The 23,429-nt window shown below is 43.7% G+C and overlaps 2 protein-coding genes and 1 long non-coding RNA gene across 5 annotated transcripts; 1 reads left to right on the top strand and 2 right to left on the bottom strand.

Moving 5' to 3' along the window:
• Nucleotides 1-163: 163 nt before the first annotated feature.
• LOC128408050 (uncharacterized) lies at nucleotides 164-762 on the bottom strand. Its single transcript, XR_008328957.1, has 2 exons — nucleotides 603-762; nucleotides 164-416 (listed from the first exon to the last, which is right to left on the bottom strand). It is a non-coding gene; the product is annotated as an uncharacterized LOC128408050 (long non-coding RNA).
• Nucleotides 763-1,723: 961 nt separating this feature from the next.
• Nucleotides 1,724-6,251, bottom strand: ARL10 (ADP ribosylation factor like GTPase 10). The gene is made up of 4 exons (XM_053377185.1): nucleotides 4,598-6,251; nucleotides 3,413-3,581; nucleotides 2,955-3,130; nucleotides 1,724-1,949 (listed from the first exon to the last, which is right to left on the bottom strand). Exons 1-4 carry the CDS (start codon nucleotides 4,787-4,789, stop codon nucleotides 1,773-1,775), a joined length of 714 nt encoding a protein of 237 aa, XP_053233160.1. The 5' UTR covers nucleotides 4,790-6,251; the 3' UTR covers nucleotides 1,724-1,772.
• A 6,914-nt stretch (nucleotides 6,252-13,165) lies between these two features.
• On the top strand, nucleotides 13,166-23,417 carry KIAA1191 (KIAA1191 ortholog). 3 transcript variants are annotated; one of them, XM_053377182.1, is made up of 7 exons: nucleotides 13,166-13,237; nucleotides 14,611-14,801; nucleotides 16,652-16,778; nucleotides 18,374-18,498; nucleotides 19,087-19,193; nucleotides 19,508-19,653; nucleotides 21,779-23,417. In XM_053377182.1, the coding sequence occupies exons 1-7, from the start codon at nucleotides 13,210-13,212 to the stop codon at nucleotides 21,985-21,987; spliced, it is 933 nt and encodes a 310-aa protein (XP_053233157.1). In that variant the 5' UTR covers nucleotides 13,166-13,209; the 3' UTR covers nucleotides 21,988-23,417. The 3 variants fall into 3 exon arrangements, with proteins under 3 accessions (XP_053233157.1, XP_053233159.1, XP_053233156.1); XM_053377184.1 differs by lacking the exon at nucleotides 19,508-19,653 and having other exon boundaries at nucleotides 21,779-21,920; XM_053377181.1 differs by lacking the exon at nucleotides 13,166-13,237 and having other exon boundaries at nucleotides 13,543-14,801.
• The last annotated feature ends 12 nt before the right edge of the window (nucleotides 23,418-23,429 follow it).

Here is a 23,429-nt window from a genome sequence, read left to right as displayed (position 1 = left end):
AGAGAGAGAGAGACCCCTTAACTGTAATTATGTACATGTATTGGCAGTGGCCTTAACACTCTTGAGTTCTGCCTTTCTAAACAGCCTTTCTTAACAACACATGACGCTGCTGGCCTTGTGATATCTCCAGTTGCATAGAAAACACAACCATATCCCTTACAACTGAGACAAACAACTCAAGGTTTATTTGATACAGTGGGGGAGGGGCATAGTGTAAACAGTTGGTCACCAATTATCCATTTCATACAGGCAAGAGGAACTTAGGGCTAGGAGCTACAGGCACAAACAAAGCTTCCCATAATCTTTGATGGGACAGGAGAGGTGATCAGGTTTTGCAAAATGAGTGTAGCCCAAGCTCAGGCAATACTGCTGTTTTCCTGCTGTGAGGAAAGGGAACAGGAAGTTGAATGCTGTAACTCGATAGTGTGACCTGGGAGATTGATGGGTGTGGGTGTGGCTGGAATGTGGTTTGTTGGTTGTTGTTGTTGTTTTGCTTTTGTTGTTTTTAAGGGATGGCATCCAATTTCGTTGCACTTGTGCAATGTTGCACGTGTGTAATGACAATAAAGAATCTATCTATCTATCTAAGTTAGCATGTGTACTGTTTGAGAAAGAGCACACAAGGGTTGGGTTAACTCTGCTTGTAAACACAAGCTCTGCAGGACTGCCTGGCTGAACATGTAAAACTATTCCTTTCTCTAGAGGTAAGATTGGTATTTTGTCTGAGACCAACTTCTTCCACATCATGGGCAGCCCAAACTATGAGGCATGTCCCAGCCACCACTATCTGACTGTACAGTTTCCAGTTCAGGAGGAATATGGATTATATAGGAATGAGTCCTGAGCCAGGTGACTTGAGATCAAACATAGCACCAAAGGGATTTGCAGCTTCATTAGCCTGGGCACAGCAATTCATATTAGGTACCTCAAATTTCCCAGTTCCTTCTGCAGCCTTTCACTGAAATTCACAACTCTTGCTTTCTTCAGAAAGAGATTAAGGGTAGTAATTCACTGGGGGCTAACTTGACTTTGGAAGTTGAGCAAGGACACTTAGAGCAAGGAGCTAGTGCCTCAGAAGCACAATTGTTCCAACGTGCTTAGGCTAAGGAAATGGCTGTAATTCAAGGGCATCTAGTATGTTGGAAAGGGATCAGCTAAGCCATCAAGTTGCTTATCAGGTATGATAGATTTTATTGCACTAATAAGTAGCATTTAAAGCCCTAACAGCCATCAGGGACAACTCAACAGAATAGCTGCTTGCACATGCTCTGCTGAGAAGCTCCTTTAACACCCACTCTCAGACTAGCTCTCATGGCAGTTTGAGACGGTACATCCTGTTCCCCACTAATTGCAGTGAGGATTTAATAGTATTTCATAGGGGCACAGTCAAGCCCCAGCTTCCCAAAAGGGCAGTGAGGGATGAGGTATTCCAGCTTGCACAGGGCAGACTTTTCCTATAGACTTGCTGTGTCGAGTCTTGAAGACAAAGTGATAGTTCTTAGTGCAAATATTGACAGTGCCATTCCCTAGGACTTTCAGCAGCCACCCCCAAGACTACTGTATTATCCCCACGGTCAGTATATTTTGCCCCTGTTTTAGCCAAGGTCTCGATGGTTTTATTGGTGGTAAGGCTTCTTTCCAGAAGGGAGTTTAGTAAACACCTAAAAAATTCTTTTGAGGACCTGGAAAGCCTGTTTCTCTGAGGATAAGATCTCAAGAAGCTACGAGTTGGCTCCATGTGGCTTGAATATCCTGGAGATGTTGAAGAACCTTCAGACCTGAGCCAGGAGTTTGAGCAGCAGGTTCTTCAGGTGGAGAACACTGTTTGTGGTGGTCAGGCCAGCATCAGTAGCACTTGTGGGCAGGAGAAAGAATTCTCTTTGATGTTTCAGGGTGTTCAGTGCCAGCTCCTCATGCAATTCTGCCACACTCAGTGCATCACTCTTGTCCTAGAGTGGATATAGATCACAGGTTGAACAAATGAGACCGCTTCCCCACCCGTCGTTAAGAGAACTGTATTTAAGCACACCTTTAAATCTACTTTCACTCGTTCTCAGACAAGAATCAGTGTGAAAAGGAGAGCTGGGAAGGAGAAAGTTATACTTGACATTAAATGCTTATGACGACACCATAAGCTATCCAATATACTTAGTCATGTCAGTACAAGCAAATGATATACAGAAGATGTCAGGCGCACAGACAAGATCTACATTGCAGAGGGTTGGACTAGATGGCTCTTGGGGGTCCCTTCCATCTCTGCATGTCCAGGGTTCCATCTCCAGATCAGTGGTGGGGAACTAGGCTGAATGTGGCCCTCCGGGCATCTCCATCTGGCCCTTGGAACTCTTCCCCAGGACACATCTCTCACCAGCCCTGCTCTGCACCTTCCTTGTGTGCATTTGCCTGGCTAGAATGTTATCACTGGACTGTGATAACGCCTCTTGCTTGCCTGGCTGGAGGATGGAGAGATGTGTGTGTAAACACTGCTAACCTTTGTGTGGCCTACTATACAAAAGATAACTTCTGCATTGCTTACTATATATCTGTTAACATGGCCAGTTTTGCCTCTGGCCCCACTCCACTCAAGCACACAGAGAGAGACACAAAGACCCAACTTTCCCTTGCGGCAGGCTGGTCTGGAGAGATGGAATGACTCCTCCCCTCTAGAGATGGTGTTGCAAGTTGAGGATCCTGCTTGTCTCCAGCAGGAGGAGTCATCCCTATCAGGAATGGTGTCCTGCTCCATCTGATAAAAGGTTCCTCTGCCTTGCTCTAGTCTAGGCCCAGTCTTTCTCAACTTTGGAGCCCCAGAAGTTGTTGGACTACAACTCCCATCATTCCTAGCCAGAATGGCCAGTGGTCAGGGATGATGGGAGTTATAGTTCAAGAACATCTGTGGGCCCTAGGTTGAGAAGGGCTTCTGTAGATAGTCCCAGGTGAAAGAAGAGGCCCACCTGTTTGTTAGCGAGAACTATCAGAGGCAACTGAGGGTCCTCTGCTAGCAGGCCATGGAGCTCCTGTCGGGCAGTGTGGAGGCGCAGGCCATCTGCAGAGTCCACTACAAACACGAGGACATGGGCTTTGCTGAGGTAGTGGTTCCAGTACGAACGTAGATTCTGGCTGCCACCAACTGAGACACAAAAAGGACCAAAAATAAAAACCATACATGTTGAGTATATGGCATGTTTTCGGCCCCCCTCCACTGCCAAAGAAAAGAGGTGCATGGAAGACTCAGTTCTGTTTTAGGCACATAGAGCTGCTAGTAAAACCCACCCCCCAAAAATATTTGTGATGCAATGGCTTAGAGAGAATTCTTTGCACATTTCTCTCACAGCAATGATACAAGGGCACTTCCAAAGTTCTCCCACTGTCCCAGACTGCCTTGCTTCCAGAAGGCTGTGGTAGGACTTACCCTCCAGGAGGTCCATCTGGAGCCCATTGGCCTGTAGTTGCGCTGAGTTGAAGCCCTGAGTGGGTGCTATGTGCATCTTGGCTTCTGTGCTGCAGATATAGTGGATAATGCTGCTTTTTCCAGCCCCATCCAAACCAAGGACCAAAATCTGATACTCACAGGAAGGTGGCTGAAAAGAGAAGAAAGGCTTCGAGGCACAGCAGTAGCATAGCTGCAGGAGGGCCTTTCATGACTGGCAGCCTCACCTGTGGCTATTTGCCAAGTCTGCAAAACCAGACTTCATGTTTGGGTTGTGTGTAAAGCTGTTATTGTTAGGCTGTCGGGGAAGGTCACTTAGAGATGAAAGAGATGGATAGCCTTGCACTGTTAGATGCAGTTGCAACAAATGTTCTTAGATTAAGCATCCAAACAAGGAAGATACCAGCCAAATTGAAGATCAAGCTATTTTGTGTACTATACACAAACCTATGTAACCTATGGAGCAAAAGTTATTAGATTAAGCATCCAAAAACAATATACTTGATCCTGATTCTGTCTTCTGAAGCACTAGCTACCTCTCCCAGTTTGATGTCAACTGCAAATTTTATGAGCATCCCCTCAATTCCTTCATCCAAGTTGTTTATAAAGACCATTGGCCCAGGACACATCCCTGCAGTCGGCCCCCCATTTATCACTTTTTTTCCAGGATGACAAAGAACCATTAACTCTGTGAGTTGAGTCAGCTAACCATCTACAAATCCACCCAACAATTACTCCATCTAGTCCACATTTTACCAGCTTCCTTGCAAGAATAGGGGGAGGGGGGCTTTGTCAAAAGTCTGAAGCACTATGTCCACAGCATTCCCCTGATCCACCAAGCTTGTACCTCTATCCTCTATGAAAAATGAAATGAAATTCTTCTGGCATGACCTGTTTTTGAAAAACTCATGCGGGGTCTTAGGAATCACAGCATCCTTTTCCAAGTGCTCATGGACAGGACTGTTGAATTATCTGTTCTAGGACCTTTCCTGGAATCACGACCCCATCTGCCACATCTGACCAGTCCCCCTAAGGCAAAGGACTGATCTGGATGGATCCAAACATATTCCTTCTTTTTAGCAACTGAGCTGCAATTGTCCCAGGGGGAGGCTGACAGAGTAGCGCTGGCCTTGAGTATAGGGCGCTCCCAGCCTCCACCCATCTTACCTCCTCGCCTCCGGGTGCATTGCGCCCCAGCTCCGCTTCCAGCTGCTGCTCCCAGCGCCCCCTCCAGCCGATGCAGCTGTCGTTGACGTCTCGGAAGTAGATCTTCCAGGCGATGAAAAGGAGGGAGCCCAGGGCGGCCACCGCTGCGCCCAGCGCCAGGCTCAGGTGTCTGATGGCGCCAGCAGGAGCCATTGGCGAAGGAACCGGACTGAAACAACTTCCAATCAGGCGGAGAGGCAACTGCAACAACACCAGCAGCGCCTCACTCCGAATGAACCTTCACAGATAAGTCCCCTGCAGCCTCCTGGGCTTGCCTTAAATCCGTATGCTTCCTTATTTCGCAAGTTAGCAACCTGGGTTGAAGAGGCTTGTGTACTAGCAAGTGCAGCGATCCACAGCAGATGCGCTCAGCTGACCAACAACAGCCTCTGTGCGTGCGCGCGCGCTGCTGACTCAGTCTAAGCAGCCAGAGAATTTCCCGGCCGGTGGCAGCATCAGCCCCAGCAAACTGCGGACGGAGTCCGGCTGACGTCACTCTCGGCCTTAAAGGGGACTTGCTCTGTCTCTCCACCTAGTAAGATTCCCCGGGGGCAGGCGGTGGGTGACAGAGAAAGAGAAAACGCATTGCTGAGCGTAATATTGCCTTACAACAAGGCGGAATTCTCACTATTGCTGGATTGAGACTGCCGTTATACCTGACCGCTGGTCATGCTGCCTGGGAATACAGTAATGGGAGCTGGGGTCCAATGACATCTGTATGGCCACAAGTCCCCCTACCCATGTCCAGGGCTGGCCCAGCCATGAGGCACGGTGAGGCAAGTGCCTCTAGTGGCAGGATCCACAGGGGCAGCAGATCTGGATGTAGATCTTTAATCCCACCTTGTTCTTGAGGTATAACTTCACTCACCTTTTCTTCCCTGGTGGGGAGGTGCCATTTTGTGTTCACCCCAGAGGCCAAAAAGTCTCAGGCCAACCTTGCTCATGTCTCATACCAAGATGACAGGACATTTTGCATGTAGAATGTCCTAGGTTTCATCTCTGGCATCTCCAGGTAGAGCAAAGGGAGAAGAAGCTTGCCTGAAACCCTGAAGAGCTGCCTCTAGTACTCTGTAGGCAGTACTAACCTAGATGGACCAAATGGTCTGAGGGTTTGTCCATGCCCAAGCAAAATGCAGATTGGAACTGGTCTGCCTCTGAGGCACAGCCATGAAAATCATGTTGGCGGCATCCTGTTCTCACAGTGGCCAAACAGATGCCTGGCAGCACAGGACCTGAGCACAAGAGCATTCTCCCCTCCTGCGGTTTCCAGCAATCGGTATTCAGAGGCAAGTTGGATAAAGCTGGGCAGGTGTGATTTTTTAACTGTATTTTTACAGACATGCCACAGTCTAGGACTCCTGCCTGAAAGAAGTATCAATTCTCAGGGCAAGTGGATCATAGGAATGGGTAAAAGTAATATCACTTGGGGGTCCAGGGAGCAGGTAGACTGATGATTCTTATCTGGAAGCCCTGTGTTCCTGCTATGTATATGAAGCTAGTTAACTTTTGTAAACCACCTTGGGAGGGCTTGATATTGAAAGACAGCACATAACTGGTATTTTAGATACATAAATATTGAAGGGGAGGGAAAACATCTGATGGGGGGGAACTTTCTTTTTTTTGGTAAATGTTTTATATTATTTCATTTTAAAATGTACATTAAACAAAGAGAACAATGATAAAAGACAAAAATTAAAAGATGAAAAAGAATGGCGGAGACTTTTGAGGAACTATATTGTCTTGAGGGGAAGAGAGAATAAAAGAGAATAAAAGAGAAACAGCTCCTGCCCACAACAGCAAGGCTAGGGACTTGATCTCAGACCCCTCTCTTCATTCCATTGTAATACTGTATTATTATTAGTGTTTTTTATTAAACTCTGAGCAGCCTTTGAGAAGTGTGTCATGATTCCTAAAGGTATATTTAATAAAGGAGTCATGGTACTGAATAACTATCCAGCCCATTGCAGAAGAAAAGCACTATTTATGTGGGAGGAATAAATTGCCATTTTCATAATTATTTCCATCTCCTTTCTCTACATATTTGCATTAAAAAATAAAAGCAACAGCATTATTTGCTGGAACTGCAGTGTCAAGCAGATACCTTGCCTAACAACAATCCTTTGCTGATTCAGGACCCTCAGTAAATTCTGACTTTCCCAAAGGTCACAAAACAATACTGCAATATGTGTGCAGTTTCCTTTGTTTTCTGTATGGGGTTATTGGGATGAAACCTAACCCTTCTTTCAAGGGCTTCTCTGCAGCTATAAGTGCTAAAGCTCAATGGAAAGTGGCTGTTGCCCTCTCCCCTGGCCCATGTACTCTAGACTATGGACCTTCTGAGTTATTTTCTCTCTTCATCCTGAAACCCTTTAAAGAAAATCTAAATGAGAAAGAGTTAAGATTATTAGTATGCATAGTTACTGAATTGTCTTAAACTTGTTATATTAGTACTCACCTTTTGCATCTGTTTTGTTTTACTTTTAATTTGTATTTTCAAAAAAGATTTGATAGATAGATAGATAGATAGATAGAGGCTACTAACCCTGAACATGTTCTACCTCCACTGTCAAAGGCAGTATGCTTTGGAATACGGGTTGAATATTAGTACCTTCATATGAAATCCTTGTGAGCCCTACACAAATGTTTGCAAGGTTCCAGTTTCACTCTTCTTCTAACAAAAACAACATTACTTCTAAAGTTCCTACTTTTTTCTTTGTGCTGTACAGAGATTAAAAGACAAACCAGTCCCTTGCCTTCAAGCTCACAAACTAACAGACATCATACAAAAGGAAAACGTAATGGGGAGGGAAGAGGAAAACAAGAAGAAAGGCATCACTTATTGAAGTTATATAATTGTTCTGGATAGTTCTGCCCTCCCCTGCCTTTAAGTACACATGCATACCAGGGCTTGGCAAAAGTTGCCCTCTCCACATTTCACCAAACTTTCGTCTGCTGCAAAGAGGTGTGTGGGTGTGCATGTGTCAGGGACTTTGGGGTGGGGGCAAATTACAGCCTTGAAATGTGGCTTCAAGGCCTGTCATTTGATTTGTCACTAAATTGCTCCTGTATTACAGGAATACACTGGCAATTCAGCAACGTTACGCAAAACTAGAGCACAAAATCACAATTCCCATCGTTTCATAACAGGCCTTCCAAGCATGACTAGCCTGGTGGAAAGGAGAGAACCAGCAGGGCATTATTATATCTAGATATAAATACTATAGGAAGAACAGGGAGGACATACTGGAGTTGGTGTTGCTCTGGTTGTTAAAGAAAGCATCAAATTAGCAAGCCAGAAATCCCCAAAGGGCAGATTCCTCAATAGCACTGTGGAAATTACAGGCTGGTTGGCTTAACGTCTGCCTTGGGGAAACTGGTGGGAGGTATTGTTCAAGATAAAACAACCAATCATATAGGTAAAAAAGGTAAAGGACCCCTGGATGGTTAAGTCTAGTCAAAGGCGACTATGGGGTTGTGGCACTCATCTCGCTTTCAGGCCAAGGAAGTTGGTGTTTGTCCACAGACATCTTTGTGGATCATGTGGCCAGCATGACTAAACCACGTTTAGTGCAACGGAATACCGTGACCAATCATCTAGAACATGCTGTGCTGAAGCAGAGCCAGCATGAGTTCTGTAAGAGTAAGGCCTGTTTTATTAACCTATTAGTTATTTGGGATGCGGGTGGCACTGTGGGTTAAACCACAGCCTAGGACTTGCCGATCAGAAGGTCAGCAGTTTGAATCCCTGCGACGGAGTGAGCTCCCGTTTCTCGGTCCCTGCTCCTGCCAACCTAGCAGTTCAAAAGCACGTCAAAGTGCAAGTAGATAAATAGGTACCGCTCCGGCGGGAAGGTAAACGGCGTTTACTGGTTCGCCAGAAGTGGCTTAGTCATGCTGGCCACATGACCCGGAAGCTGTACGCCGGCTCCCTCGGCCTGTAAAGCGAGATAAGCGCCGCAACCCCAGAGTCGGTCACGACTGGACCTAATGGTCAGGGGTCCCTTTACCTAGTTATTTGAGAGTGTCAACAACCACATAGATAGAGGTGATCCAGTTGACACAGTGTACTTGGATATTCACAAAGCTTTTGAGAAGGTACCTCACCAACACTGCTTAGTAAGCAGATACAGGACAAGAGGAATACATATTATTGATTAGGAATTGGTTACATAGCAGAATTCAAAAAGTAGGAGTAAATCGATAGTTGTCTTGATGGAAGGATGTAGAAAGTGGAGTCCCCCAAGGATCAGTATTGGGACTTGTGCTTTTTAACTCTTTTTTTTTTTTTTAAAGAGCTAGAGTTAGGGGTGAGCAGTGAGGTGGACAAGTTTGCTGATGATACTCAATTGTTCAGTCATTAAATCAAAGAAGGATTGCAAAGAGCTTCCAAAGGACATCTTCAAACTGTGTGAATGGGTAGTAAAATAGCAAGTGCAATTCAATGTAAATAAGTGTGAACTCATGCATGCTGGGGCCCCAAATCCTATTTAACCTATACACTTAGGGAGTCAGAAGTGGTGATGACTAACCAGGAAAAAGAGTGAACAACTCAATGAAGAAGCTGGCACAGTGTGTGGCAGCGGTGAAAAAAAGGAAAAAGAAAATATCATGCTAGGAATCATTAGGAAAGGAATTGAAAATAAAACTGCCAATACAAGTACAAATCTATGGTGCAAGTGCCCCTGGAACACTGTGTACAGCTCTGATTGCCTCACCTCAAAAAAGTTATTTTTGAGCTGGAAAAGTTTCAGAAAGGTGGAACCACAATGATCCGAGGGATGGAACAATACCCTTATGAGAAAAGGCTGCTGCATTTGGGGCTTTTTAGAGGTGTCATGATAGAAAGATACAGTGCTTTTTTCTGGGGGGACACAGGGGTACACATACCCCAGACATTTTGTGAATCTAAGTTTGGCCTCATTGAGGGGCAGTATTTCAATATGAGTAGGAAAATGAGAGTACCCCTAAACATTTTCTTTTTAGAAAAATATATACAATTATGCATGGCATGGAGAAAACGAACAATTTTTCTCCATCTCTAGTAACACTAGAACTCGTGGACATACAATGTAGCTGAATGTTGGAAGATTCAGAACAAAAGAATGTACTTTTTCTTCACACAGCACAAACTATGGAACTCGCTCCCACAGGAGGCACTGATGGCAACCGACGTGGACGTCTTTAAAAGAGGATTAGACAGATTCATAGAGAACAAGGCTACTGTATATTAATGCCTGCACGACCCCTGCGCTCTGCCCGTCTCCGTTGCCCGTAAGCTTCTGAATACCAACGGCTAAATTCCCTCAGAATTCGCCTCTCAAACGCCGCGAGCCTGAACTCTCGCGAGATCCTTAAGCATATATATTAAGCTCCCTCCGCCGGCGTCCTTTCAGTTGCATGTCGTCAGCCGCGTTGCTGCTGATCTGGATTGGTCTGGCTTGAGCTCTTCCTCCCGGCTCGGGCTGCGCCATGGCGCCTCCGGATCTCGTTGACCGGCGTCTGCTCGCGGGCGGCCTCCTCCGCCTCCTGCTCTCGTCCGACTCGTGGGCGCAGCGGGCCTGTTAGTACCGAGGGGACCCAGTCCGGGGGCTGCGGGCGGCCCAGGAAGAGGAGGAGGTAAGGGAAAGAGGCGGGCGGGAGGGCAGGCAGGCAGGCAAAGCAGCCGAGCGCGGCCTTGTTGTTTACGGCGCGTAGGGGGCGGGATAGGCCGGTCGTGGAACCGCCGCAGACCATCAGCTGGGCTTGGGGATGAAAGGCTCCGGCGGAATTTATTTTGCGCGACACCTTCCCTGACATCTGTTTGGAAGAGCCTGAAGCCTACAGTATTTGGAAAATACCTGAACTCCCCCCCGGGACCGGGAGGGACGTGGACGGAAGATGCTGCTTGTGGTGAAATCTGAGGCGACCGCCTCTTTTTCTTAGGGTGCCATCCTAAAAACACTTGGGAGCAAGGCCTATTGCAGGCTCCGTGAGACTTGCTCTCGAGTAAACATGCAAAAATATACTAAACGCGCTTTTAATCTCACTGCATGCGTTTTGTAAACTAAAGCCTCGCCTTTCCCTGTCGGTGTTCAGCCTAACTATGCATGTCTACTCGGAAGCAAGCTAAATACTAATACTAATATATTGTTTATACCCCGCCCATCTGGCTAGGTTTCCCCAGCCACTTTGGGCGGCTCCCAACAGAATATTAAAACACGATAAAACGTCAAACATTAAAAACTTTACTAAACATTGAGTTTAAAGGGGCTTACTCTCTGGAAAGCGAGTATAGGGTTGTAGCCTAACCTATGAGAGGGACCTGTTGCCTATTGCCTACACTTGTCGGTGGTGTGGCTCCCTCCCTTACACACTTGCTTAGGGAATGATTGTTAGTGGACTAAACCTTTTGAGCCTACAGCAAAACTTATTTTCTTTGCATGTTGATGGTTGTTCAAAGAGATTCATAATAATATGTAAAGTGCCTCAACAGTTAGATGTTGTATACAGTTAGTATGTTAAAAGCAGCCCATGCCACTAGCCCCTGCATCCTCTCTCATTATTGGAGGAGGAAGAGAATAGGCTCACTTGGATTTAAACCGCTTGCTTGGCTGCAAGAAGTAGCAATTGTTGGTCTCTAGTGAGAAATGCTGGACAAGACTTAAGTGGCCATTTGGACTCGGTGCCTCTTGAAGCTGCATTTACCACATCTGTCTACTGTTAATTGCAACCATATGGGAGAATATACTGGCATGAGCTAGTGGGTGTTTGTATGGCTGCTTTCCAGGTCAGCAGTTTCTGCAGTTGGAAGAAGAGTAAAATGCTTAGAACTGGCCAACAGATGATGGTTAGAAAAATTAATGTAAATTACATTGTGGCATCTTATTTATATCTCACCCACTCTGATAACCAGCTATGGAGGCTATATCTATGGCAAGTCTGCATTTCCCTCATGGAAATACCTACCTCTCCTGAGTTATTTGATGCTTACCTTTGATTGTCTGGGTAAATCACCAGAATACCTTTTGAGACCATTGTATTTTATTAATTCAAAGGTAAACTACCACTGTTGATTGCTTTATATTGTGCTGGAAAACTTCCCATTACCTTGAAACCAGGTGCCATTGTAGATTACTTAGATGTTGATTGAGATGTGGAGTGTTCTTTGACCCTGTGTTGTTGCCACTGCATTAGGAAGGTCCACAGTTTGAATTCCATTGTTTGAAAGCATGCTAGTGCAAGTAGATAAATGGGTACCACTTCAGTGGGAAGGTAAACAGCGTTTCCATGTGCTCTGGCTTCCGTCAGGGTATTCTGTTGTTCCAGAAGCAGTTTAGTCATGCTGGTCGCATGACCCGGAAAGCTGTCTGTGGACAAATACCGTCTCCCTCAGCTTGAAGTGAGATGAGCGCAGCACCCCATAGTCAACTTTGACTGGACTTAATTTATTTACTACTGCAGTCCAAGTATGCTAATTTATAACTTCATATTTATATTTTATATTTTTGCAAGTACTTGACAGTCCAACTGAGTGACGGTTTCTTTGGTGTGGTTGATGTACAGAGTGTCTAGTTGAGACCACTTCAAATGTTAGAGAATTCCCACATAGAATTGTAGAGTTGGAAGGATCATCTAGTCCAGGAGTGGCCAACTCCCAAGAGACTGCGATCTACTCAGAGTTAAAAATTGGCAGTGATCTGCCCCCTTTTTTGGGGTTCAGGTCAAAGTTGTTGAGCTTTTATAAGGAGGAGGAAGGCCTGTTTTTTTTAGAGATTCAGGTCAAAGTTGTTAAGCTTTTTTTTTTTTTTAGGGAGGAGGAAAGCACCGTTTTGTGGGGGTGCAGGGCTAATAAACTGTTGAGCTGCTTTGGGGGGAGCCAGTGATCTACCTCAAGACATTCAGTGATCTACTGGTAGATCACGGTCTACCTGTTGGACGTCCCTGATCTAGTTCAACTCCCTGCAATACAGAAATTCCGCTCACAGCTGTCTCTGGGTGGGCTCAAACCACCAACCTAATGGTTAACAGGTAGATGAGGCATTTGAGCGTTGTGCACTATTTTCTCCTTTATGAAGGTTGAAGTGGCTTTCTGTCAGTATTGAATTAGGTTATTATGAATACAATTTTACTGCAATTGTAGACTGTCTTTAGTAAAGATTTATTGCTTCTGAATTTTTGTCAGTCTGTCTGCATGGAAGCTCGTGAGGATGGTTTGCTAGTTTCAGCATCAGCAACAGAATGGTCCTTTTTTGACATCTTTCTCTCATCATAAGTTGTGGTAAGCTCTATTAGTTTTTTTTCTTATAAAAACTTTGATTACAATGATACGCAGGCTGATTAATTTAAAACGAGTTAGGTCATAATACCTTTTCATTGCTTCATTATTTAAATCATCAAAATAAATGTTAGACATCTTGCTAGCTTTATAAGCAAAGTAAAATATGTGGAGCTTCATTGACATACTCTAGTTTTATTATAAACCAGGATCCTTTGCTATGGTGTAACTTTTGCAGATGAAAGTACCCTCTGTTTTTATTAGGTGACAGCAATACTGTTCTGGATTTCCATATAGTGAAACACCTGGACTTGCAATCATGGCTTCAAGACGAACAGATGCTCCTGGTAAAACTAATTATCTAAGTAAATGTGTCGGGTGTAAAAGTGTCTAGTGGTAATTGTAACAAATATCATCAGGCCCTTTATTCAAATCTCCCAAGTCTATTTGTGTTGTCTTTATGAAGGTCTAGCTGTACCACACTAAATGCAGACACACATAAAGATCTGACTCTGCTCTAGAGAGAATTGTAATTGTGCTTCAACAATACATCTGTTGGTGACCTAGCATCTTATGGTTGCAGTTGTCAGTTTTCTTCTCTGCTAATGACCAACAACTGCTAACTAGATAATGATGAATTAATTACTAAATTGATGGAGTTCTCCCCGGAGATGAATTCTTCCATCTGTTCCTGGAAATAGTTTTTCAGATTGCCTTCAGGATTATGTATTTCATGCTACCATTACTTGACTGTTAATTTGCTATTGAGTGAATTTATTGAAATCCAATGGTTAGTGTGCCTATTTACCTGATTATGAGTGAAAAGGCTGTTTGCCATTAGTTTGGGAAGTCATCTTGGCAGGGATGGAAAATTCTTCAGATCCCTATGAAATCAAATGACCATCCTAAGTACCTAAACATTTTCTAGCCTGGTTTTTTTTTAGGTTGTGTTTTCTGGGGTTATTCTGTTTGAACATCTTTTAATGAAAAGTTGATTACCTTCCTGATCCTAGGTGTCTCATGTGGGAAAAGATTCTGAATAAATGATTTAGTGCCAGGGCTTGGGTTTTAGTAATTCTGGACTAGATAAGTGCCTAAATTAATAGGCTTTTTTGAGTAACAGTGTTTCTAAGAGCTTTGGCCTAAGAATTTCTAGCTCTAGTAGCACCTTTAGCTCTCTAATTATTGGTTGAAATGGATCAAGTGCATTGTTTTGATCAGTAGTGGTGAACCAGTGGCCAATGGGCTTCATCCAGTCCACTGTCTTCTCCAGTAGCCCCCAATTCCCTGACCCAGTGTGGTTCTGCCTTGAGATTGAGGGGGGCATAGTACACTAATGGAATTTCATCCTCATAATACTGGGCAGAGAGGTTGAAACTACCCTCACAGCTATTGTCAATTTCATTTTTCACCTTCTTGCTGTTTGTGTGCGTGTTCCCTGGTATGCTTGTGGTGGCTTGTGCACAGGTGCTCTTGCTTGCCTGCTATAAGGTGGCCATGCCTACCTGTGGCATGTTGCCCTGACGGAGTTGGAATACGGTGATGTGGCCTTGGGCCTGAAAGAAAGTTAGTTACATCACAATGTTCTAAAATCCTGTGATACTGATGCTAGAAGATCTTCTTAATGAAATAAGTACTAATGTGATCTGTACTACTTGCTTGTATAAAGTTGACATTCTAAAAGTGCAGCCTACTGTGAAATTTTCATCTCTGTCCTTAGCTATTGAGCATGGCCCTGGAGGCTTTCTAGGAAAGATGTCCCAACCCATTGGAATGAACCGTCGGACATTCAGTTATGATGATGCCCTTGAGGATACAGCACCAATGACCCCTCCTCCTCCAAATATGTCCACCAATATCCTGTGGAAACAGCCAGTCGTCCCAGAACGCAAATATGAAAATATTTCCAAGGTATGCAGTCTCTAGAGTGACTATAGAGGTGGTAAGAGGTATCCAGTAAATACCACTTTTAATGTCCCACTGAAGACGTAAATCAACCACTGAAATTAACTGTGCTGAGGGGCATCAAATTTGCATTGCTTTGCTCTTCTGGGCGTATGGGGTGTTAGGGGAGGTGTAGTACCTCTGGGACGCGGGTGGCGCTGTGGGTAAAAGCCTCAGCGCCTAGGGCTTGCCGATCGAAAGGTCGGCGGTTCGAATCCCCGTGGCGGGGTGCGCTCCCGCTGCTCGGTCCCAGCGCCTGCCAACCTAGCAGTTTGAAAGCACCCCCGGGTGCAAGTAGATAAATAGGGACCGCTTACTGGCGGGAAGGTAAACGGCGTTTCCGTGTGCTGCGCTGGCTCGCCAGATGCAGCTTTGTCACGCTGGCCACGTGACCCGGAAGTGTCTCCGGACAGCGCTGGCCCCCGGCCTCTTGAGTGAGATGGGCGCACAACCCCAGAGTCTGTCAAGACTGGCCCGTACGGGCAGTGGTACCTTTACCTTTAGTACCTCTGGTGGGAGATGTAGTGTGCTCCTTCTGGGGTACTTTGTCCATCTTTGGTTCCCACGCTGCACTCAGCTCTCACCTGTGGCTCCTAGAAGTTATCAGCATGTGACAGCCACACCCCGGGAAACAGCTTTGACTGGCCGGTTAAACCAGGTGAGGGTAGCTGAGTGGTCTCAAACCCTCGGTGAGTTAGGGACTTCCCCTACATGTGAATACAGGCTCTGGCAGATTGAGCGGACAAGACCCATAGTGGGTCCAAGTGTCAAGAAGGCAGTTTCTGCACGTGCTGTAGAGGGAAGTGAGGGGCAGGTGGGGCTCATCCACCTAGGAGAAGGAAAACTCTGATCCTAAACCTCTGCTGCCTTGCAGGATATCTTCAGGGAAGAAAAAGCTAAGGGGTAAACCCCACACAAAACCAGAATGTAGTCCCTAAGATGGTTGGTTGGCACCTTGTACGCCTCCTTCTGGCAACTCCTGAAGCCAAGCTGGTACCAAACGTATTGCTCTGCTTTCCTTTGGACCACTTCAGCAAGGCTGAGAGTAGGGCAGCCAAGGACCTCCATACACATTGCCCAGGCTTGCACCCCTGAGAGGTCACTTCAGTGCTACTTAACAGTGGCTTGGCTTCGCTCCAGAGGCACACTCCATTTCTCTCGAGTCAAGCAGATGCCAATAATACAAATGCTCTTCTGATACTTTTTATAGCAACAATTATTGAGGGAGAAACACTCATTTTCATTACAATGGCTGTAACTGGTCAGAACTGGTGAAATGTCTGACAAAAAGAGTGTAAGTGTCACAACGAAGAGCTGATATGATTTTTTAAAAAAAAAACTATAGATTTTTACTAGGGTTAAATGGCTGTGGGTGGGTGGCAAGTAACAGATTGTGACCCTGGATTTACTTTTCAAAAGCAGGGAATAATCAGAAAGCCATATTTGTTATCTTATGAGGAGAACTAGACTTGGGGGTTGGAGTTATCTTCTATGCAGGAGAGCATATTTTCACCTGTTTTCATGGACTACAGCGGATCTGGTTTTTGGTGAAAATAGGAGTGATCTCTAGCTTCATATAATGATATTTTGAGATTGATTATCTGCTGGATGCAAGACCAAAGATTTCTAAATACTATACAGAATTAAAATGTTACAGATGAGAGGGTGGGAAAATGGCAAGAGCACCATGTTCAATCTGTACAGTTCAAGTATGATTCCAGGACTCCTTCCCTTGAGGATCAGGAGTTGTGTGTGAAATTCTCCTAAGGTAATTTTGCCCCTTTCTCCTCAAACTGTCCCTGGCTTCCTCTGCACAGGATGAGGAAGGGGAGACTAGCATGCATCCATCTGCCATTACCCCCTCATCTTCCACTGAGACTGTGAACAAGGTTCCTGTAGTGAAGGCCAAGGCCACCCACATCATCATGAATTCTCTCATCACAAGTAAGAGCTCTTGTGTTCCTCTAGTAGGCAAGTTACCCTGGAGATCAAATTTTGCAATATGGTTTATTTCCCATTACCATGTGGGTTATTTTAATTCTCTGTGATATAATTGTCTGTTCAGAAAGGCCTTCAAAGAGATTGGATCCCCTAATGGAAAGGGTCAAACAAAATGCTGTAAGAATGAATTTGATGCTCTACCTCCATATTCTGATCCTCTTTAGTACCTAAATACTAGCATGTAACCTAAGGGAAACAGCATGGAAATTTAGTTCTTCTTAAGTCCTGCAACACTTCATTATGTGTTTTGTGGTAGTGGGACTGTACTGCCAGCTCTTACTTGTTAGCTTGGCAAACTCATTCCATTTGTCCAGTCAATGTATTAAAATGAATGGCTGCGGAAGATAATTTGTTGGCACCTATGTATGTTTAATTGTAGCTGTTAAATCTTTTGGGAAAACTAAATACACACTTCCATTGAATTTACAGTGAATTAAACAACTTCATTAGGTTGCTAATGGTGCATTTCCTCCTCCTACTAATGGGCAGATAACTGGCACATAGACAATATGCTTGAATCAGCATGCTTTGGATGTGGCATATATATTTCACCATTTTGAGTCTCTTGTAGTTTTTCTGTTTTGGAAGTCTAGTGATCACAGCAGAATGGAAGTCTAGTTCAGGTATATTACTTTCTTACAGTAAAGCAATGAAGGAAACTTCCTTTTATGTTTAAGAAATAATTCCTGGAAACATATTTTATTAATATTTAAAGATAGCCGTTACTATTGCATAATTTTTCTTTAAAAAAGCTACTAAAGGACAGGGTTGAGGTTTCTGCTCTGAATAACAGTAGATTGGAGAAGGCATTCTGAAAGTGTTCCTCCTAAACCCTGGTGGCTTCTTTTTTGGGCCCAGCTTCTGATTATGTATGAATTTATGCTGCATTCATGAGAACATAACAAAAGTTGTTGCAGTTAAAGGTTTAGAACAGGGATGAAGAACCTACCTGTGACTCAAGATAATGTGCTACCGCTTCCATCAGTTAGCCAATATGGCCAATAGACAGTAACAATATCTAACAGCACCTGCAGGGCCACATGTCCCCCATCCCTGGTTTAGAAAGTCTGGTTCTGGAACCCAAAAAATACAGTGAGATCACTTGTAGTGCTCAGGGCAAAGTAAAACATTTCTGTATAACCAGGCCTTTAGCTGATTAAACAATCTATGGCCTTTTAAATGTGTTTGTGGGAAGAGGACTATTTATATTCTCCACCTTGTGATCTTTGGGTGAAGGGCTGTATACAAATTTAATAAACAAACAAAGCAATCCCAGATTATTTTACTATACTGGTCTCTTTTTAACTTTAGTCCTGTCCTCCCCTTCCAATCTGCTGGAATGATGAAAGTTCCAGAACATTTTTTAACTGTGCTGTGCGTTGCTCTGGCGCTTTATAATAGATGGCTTAAAGAAATCTCTCCCTCTGTGCTTTATCATTTCTAATAACTATAAAGGCTATAGGATATTGCCTTTTAGAACTTTGTTGCAGGCCGTAGTGTTTGTGGCTTGTATGAATGTGTCATGTTGTCCGTTCTAGAGCAAACTCAGGAGAGCATTCAACGCTTTGAGCAGCAGGCAGGGTTGAGAGATGCCGGATACACTCCCCACAAAGGCCTCACTGCAGAGGAGACTAAATACCATCGTGTGGCTGAGTCACTCCATGTAAGGTGTTGGGTCTCACTGTGCTTTAGTAGTGAATTCCTTAAATTGGTATTGGTTGTAAATTACTACTTTTCAGAACTAAGTGTGGAAAGTTTGCTAATAGGTGCCATTGGCACAATAGAATCAAGGATTTTTCCGGTTTGCATCCTGTTTCAGAGTTTGTGTTAAGAGAGCTTGAATCTAGTGCCAGTTAAATATAATGTATTGAGTTCTTGATCAGTACCAGTGAGGCATTGGCACTGAAAGTAATTTATGTAAATTATTTATTTCCCTGCACTAAAAGCCTAACTTTCTGAGACTGAACATATAGAATTTACTATTACTGGGAAATGGGTGCTATGCCTTTGAAGCGGAATACAAAGTTCAGTAATAGAGGGTGATGATTTGAAAGATGGTATGTCTGAGAGGTAGCTGTAATCAAGGCAGAAATGTCTCCATACAATCTTGCATGCAAGTCTCATTAATATGCTGCATCATGCTTTTATTAAGCTTTACCAATGAAAGAAACAAAATTAAACTGTGGCTGCTCGCTGTTCACTTGCTAGAATTGGAAAGCTTCCAACTGTACATCTTTACCCTTTCTAACAGAACCTAAAGATGCAAAGTGGAGAGATGGCAAAAGAAGATAAACAGGCCTCTTCCGCCCAGTCCACTCCAAGCAGCACTCCCCATTCCTCTCCCAAGCGCACATACAGGTACATTTCCCAAGAGGAAAACAAAGGGCACTTAACTATGTGTCTAAATTAATAGGAATCCTAGGTTCCTTTTGGGTTTTGTGAATCCTGTTTGTGGAATCTGCCCAATGCTTTTTTGCTGCGTTTTTAAAGATACCCAGTCTTTCAGTTGTGGGTAGGTAATGTGGCTCACATAATTTTTTCCTGGATTTATCTTTTGGTGTAAACCTATGTGGAGTGAGAATTGTTCAGTTGGGATTAAATGTTTGTGGTAGTCAGATACTACCATGGTCTGCCTATCCGGTTTCAGTTCTTAATTGATTTGTTCTCTTCAGGGGTTGGTTTAGTCAGGGGTCCTCCGCATCCATCACGGGTCCTGAGCTTGCTGCCATGGATTCCGGTGGTGGGGATGGCGATAAAGTACCGTCTGAAAAATGGAGCATCTTTGGACCTAGAGCTCTTCAAAAACACACAGATTCAGGTACAGCAACATTTTAAGAAAACAGTCTTTATGTATTCAAAAATATGTGTTCTTCCGAAAATACAGTCTTCAAAAATATGTGTTCATTTTACAAAAGACCGGAGTGGCAAGCTTTGGCTTTAAAGACTAAAGGAGAAATTAAACATCACACTGTGGTAATTGTTTTGTCAAGGCAAGCATTTTGGCTTGCCAGAAAGAACAATCCCCCCTCTCCTCCCCTTGCATACTATTCCAGAGCTTCTCCTGATGCCCCCAGAGCCAGTTTTGGGGTGTATGGGGAGAGGAGGAGGGAAAGCCCCATAGCACAAGTGAAAGCCCTTGTGCAGGAATTCTGCTGATGGGAGTCAACTGATGTATTAGTTGAGCCCTGCTCTAACGAAGAGTTAAAATTATGAAGAGACTTAAAAGTAAATGGGAAGAATTAATTGTCAATTGGAATTGGGACTACAGAAGAGAGTGCATATATCAAGGTGTGGCATATAGTAAAATGTGTGTCCACAGCTTTCTGCAGTCTATGGCATAGAACTTGAATGCTGCGTTCAAAGGTTGGAAAATCAAACTTTGGATTCAGTCTTGTACCCCCCCCCCAACCACATTATTGTGCTTTTGTAACAGCAGCGTTAATCCTAAATTTGTAGTTAATGTGGTTTTACTAAGTGTTAACTACTAGTGTTTTGTTGTTGTTGTTTTTTAAAATATTTATTGAAATTTTTAAAAAATAAAAAAACCATAAAAGAAACATAAAAGAAAAACAACAATTAAAAACACTTAAAATTCACATCTTACTTTCAATGACCAATTTCCTTGACTTCCCCACACCTCCCCTTCTTGTATTCCAGTTTCAATTTTAGCTCAGCAAGTTCTTGTCCCCAAACTTTACCATATTTTCTCTATTCATTTTAGTTATCCAATTTAAACTTATAAACCTCAGTCTTTGTACATCAATACTTATTCTTAAAAATCTTTTTCTAAGTTCACCCCATCAATTTAATTAACCAACTTTAACTTAAGAACCTCAATCTTTATACGTCAATACTTATTCTTAAAAGTCTTTTTCTAAGGTCGGCCCCAATTCCCTTCCCTAAAATCCCCATTTTTATGTTAGTGGCAAAACCAAATTAATTAAAACAATATATAGTTATACACCCTTTGGATTCCCAGGACCCCGATAACTACTAGTGTTTTGTTTTGCCTTCAGTCATATTTGATAGAGGAATGTCTGTTCCATAGTTTCCCAATAAGCAAAGATGCTCTGCCTACTTAGTTCTTTTAAGAAAAAATGTAGTGAATATTATTCTGACTCTTTAACCATCTGCATTGCTCCTTTAATGCTGATTTGCCAGAACTATTCCTGAATCTATTCCTGAACTATTCCAATTAAATTCTGTTCAAGGCAAAGTTGCCATAGATTATGTGCAAAAAGCTTATCACAAGGGATACTTGAGTTGCAGTTTAGGTATAGCTTCCTCATATGACTGTCACTATAGGTAAAAGGTAAAGGTACCCCTGCCTGTACGGGCCAGTCTTGACAGACTCTAGGGTTGTGCGCCCATCTCACTCTATAGGCCGGGGGCCAGCGCTGTCCGGAGACACTTCCGGGTCACGTGGCCAGCGTGACAAGCTGCATCTGGCGAGCCAGCGCAGCACACGGAACGCCGTTTACCTTCCCGCTAGTAAGCGGTCCCTATTTATCTACTTGCACCCAGGGGTGCTTTCGAACTGCTAGGTTGGCAGGCGCTGGGACCGAGCAACGGGAGCGCACCCCGCCGCGGGGTTTCGAACCGCTGACCTTTTGATCGGCAAGTCCTAGGCGCTGAGGCTTTTACCCACAGCGTCACCCGCGTCCCTTTGACTGTCACTATAGGAATACACAAATATCTTTTGTTGACAAAGAGAACTGCCACATGCCACATGGTGGTTAGTGCTTGTTGTTGTTTAGTTGTTTAGTCGTGTCTGACTCTTCGTGACCCCATGGACCAGAGCACGCCAGGTTAGAGCTTAGAATTTGATGAAATGGCAATTCCTTACACAAGTCTTGATTGTGCTGTACATCTGCACAGATGTGCGTAATGGTTTGCTGCTTTTGCCTTTCTCTTATCTCTTTTGTATCCTCTTCTTCTCTCAGGGGGCTTTACCGTCCAGGCCTATAAGGGTGCCCAGAAACCAACCCCAATGGAACTAATGCGTGCCCAGGCCACCAGGATGGCAGAGGACCCTGCAACTTTCAAGCCTCCCAAGATGGACATTCCAGCTATGGATGAAAAGAAGCGGTCCCCACGTTCTCATAACCTCAGACCCCGGGACATGAATGTGCTTACTCCTACTGGGTTCTAGAAACACCTCCACTTAAAAGGCAGGATGATCTTGAAATCTGATGGACTATATTGTCCTAGGGTGTCTTTCACATTCCACACATACAGTTGACATAGGAAGGTCTCTTCTAGGTCAGAGTTACAGACAGTGGTGAAACAAGATTTGGGCAACTTTCTGAATTTCTTGCTCTTTTTTTCATTCTAAAGGTCTCTTATGCAGCACCAAAATAATAACTATCTTGCCAACAGAGTTCTGACATGCAGTTCTGTGCTTCTCTTAATACCTAAGTTTTATAAAGGGAAACAATCAACTTATTGGACCTTTTTGGCTTGAATATTTGGGCTGCTGTTTGTGTAGACATCTACTTATTCGTGCAAGATTACTGAAGGACAATGTATAACTTTCTAGTATCTTCTTTGAACCGTTTGAGGGAATCTAGCATCAACTGAAGTCTAATGTTCTGGTAAGAATATTGGAGAAATTTAGCACCATGCTTGAAGTCGAAGACTCCCTGCTTGGCTATTTCTACATGTAAGAGATTCGTGTCTTAGGGACCTAAATGTTTCAACATGAAAAAAATATCAGTACTAATTCTAGACTTGTACTATGAAATGATACTGTTTGTGAAGCCCTTTGCATCAAATGGGTTCTGCATACCATGAAGCTGGAGCCACAGTAGAATGGAAAAGTTTCTTCATTCCTAGAGGTAACAAAGGGATTTGTAGCTGTTTTCCTGGGGATTCATTTGGGAATTATTAGTAGCACTTTCAGGGGAAAGGATATGAGATAATAACTATAAAGTTAAAGGGACAGTGGTTATGCTTATTTATATATTTCTTAGGGAGGAAGAGGAAAATAAGTCATTAGCATAGGGAAGATTTTAACCTAGCGTCTCACCTTAGATGTGAACATAAGCATTTGCATAAATTGTTGCTAATTTCTATTTGAGCAATCAGACAGTGGAAGACTTGATGTGTTCTGTGATTGCTTGAAGACATAGGGGGCAGGTACTGTCCTTGTTCTAAACTCGTAAGTCACCGGTTGGCTTTATAGTGATGAGATGGCAGTCTTGGAATATCCATTATGCAGATAAAAAGGTCTTTTGCTTAACAGCATGTTTACTGAGAAGTCCTCACTAATCTTTTTTAATGTCCTAAATGGGATCTGTCCCCTTTCTGAACTGTGTTTCTATAGATTGTTGGCAGTTCTGCAGCTGAGTGACTTGGTGGTGTCTCACTCAGCTTCATCTTATTTCTTTACTTACATTGACGACATTAGGACTTGTGCTTCAATACCACTGTAGCTTTTTCTGCCCTATTAGTCATCACCATTGCTGTGTGTAAACAGTGATCCAGCTTTTTGTTTAGTGTTAACTTATTTTGTGATATTTTGTGTTCATGTCTCTGTGCTTAACATCTCTGCACAATAATAAAAAAAACCTTAGAGAATGACTGTTGGGGATG

The sequence above is a fragment of the Podarcis raffonei genome, chromosome 2 (genome assembly GCF_027172205.1).
Source record: "Podarcis raffonei isolate rPodRaf1 chromosome 2, rPodRaf1.pri, whole genome shotgun sequence".
NCBI lineage: Eukaryota > Metazoa > Chordata > Lepidosauria > Squamata > Lacertidae > Podarcis > Podarcis raffonei.
This window is presented reverse-complemented; position numbering and strand designations above follow the sequence as displayed.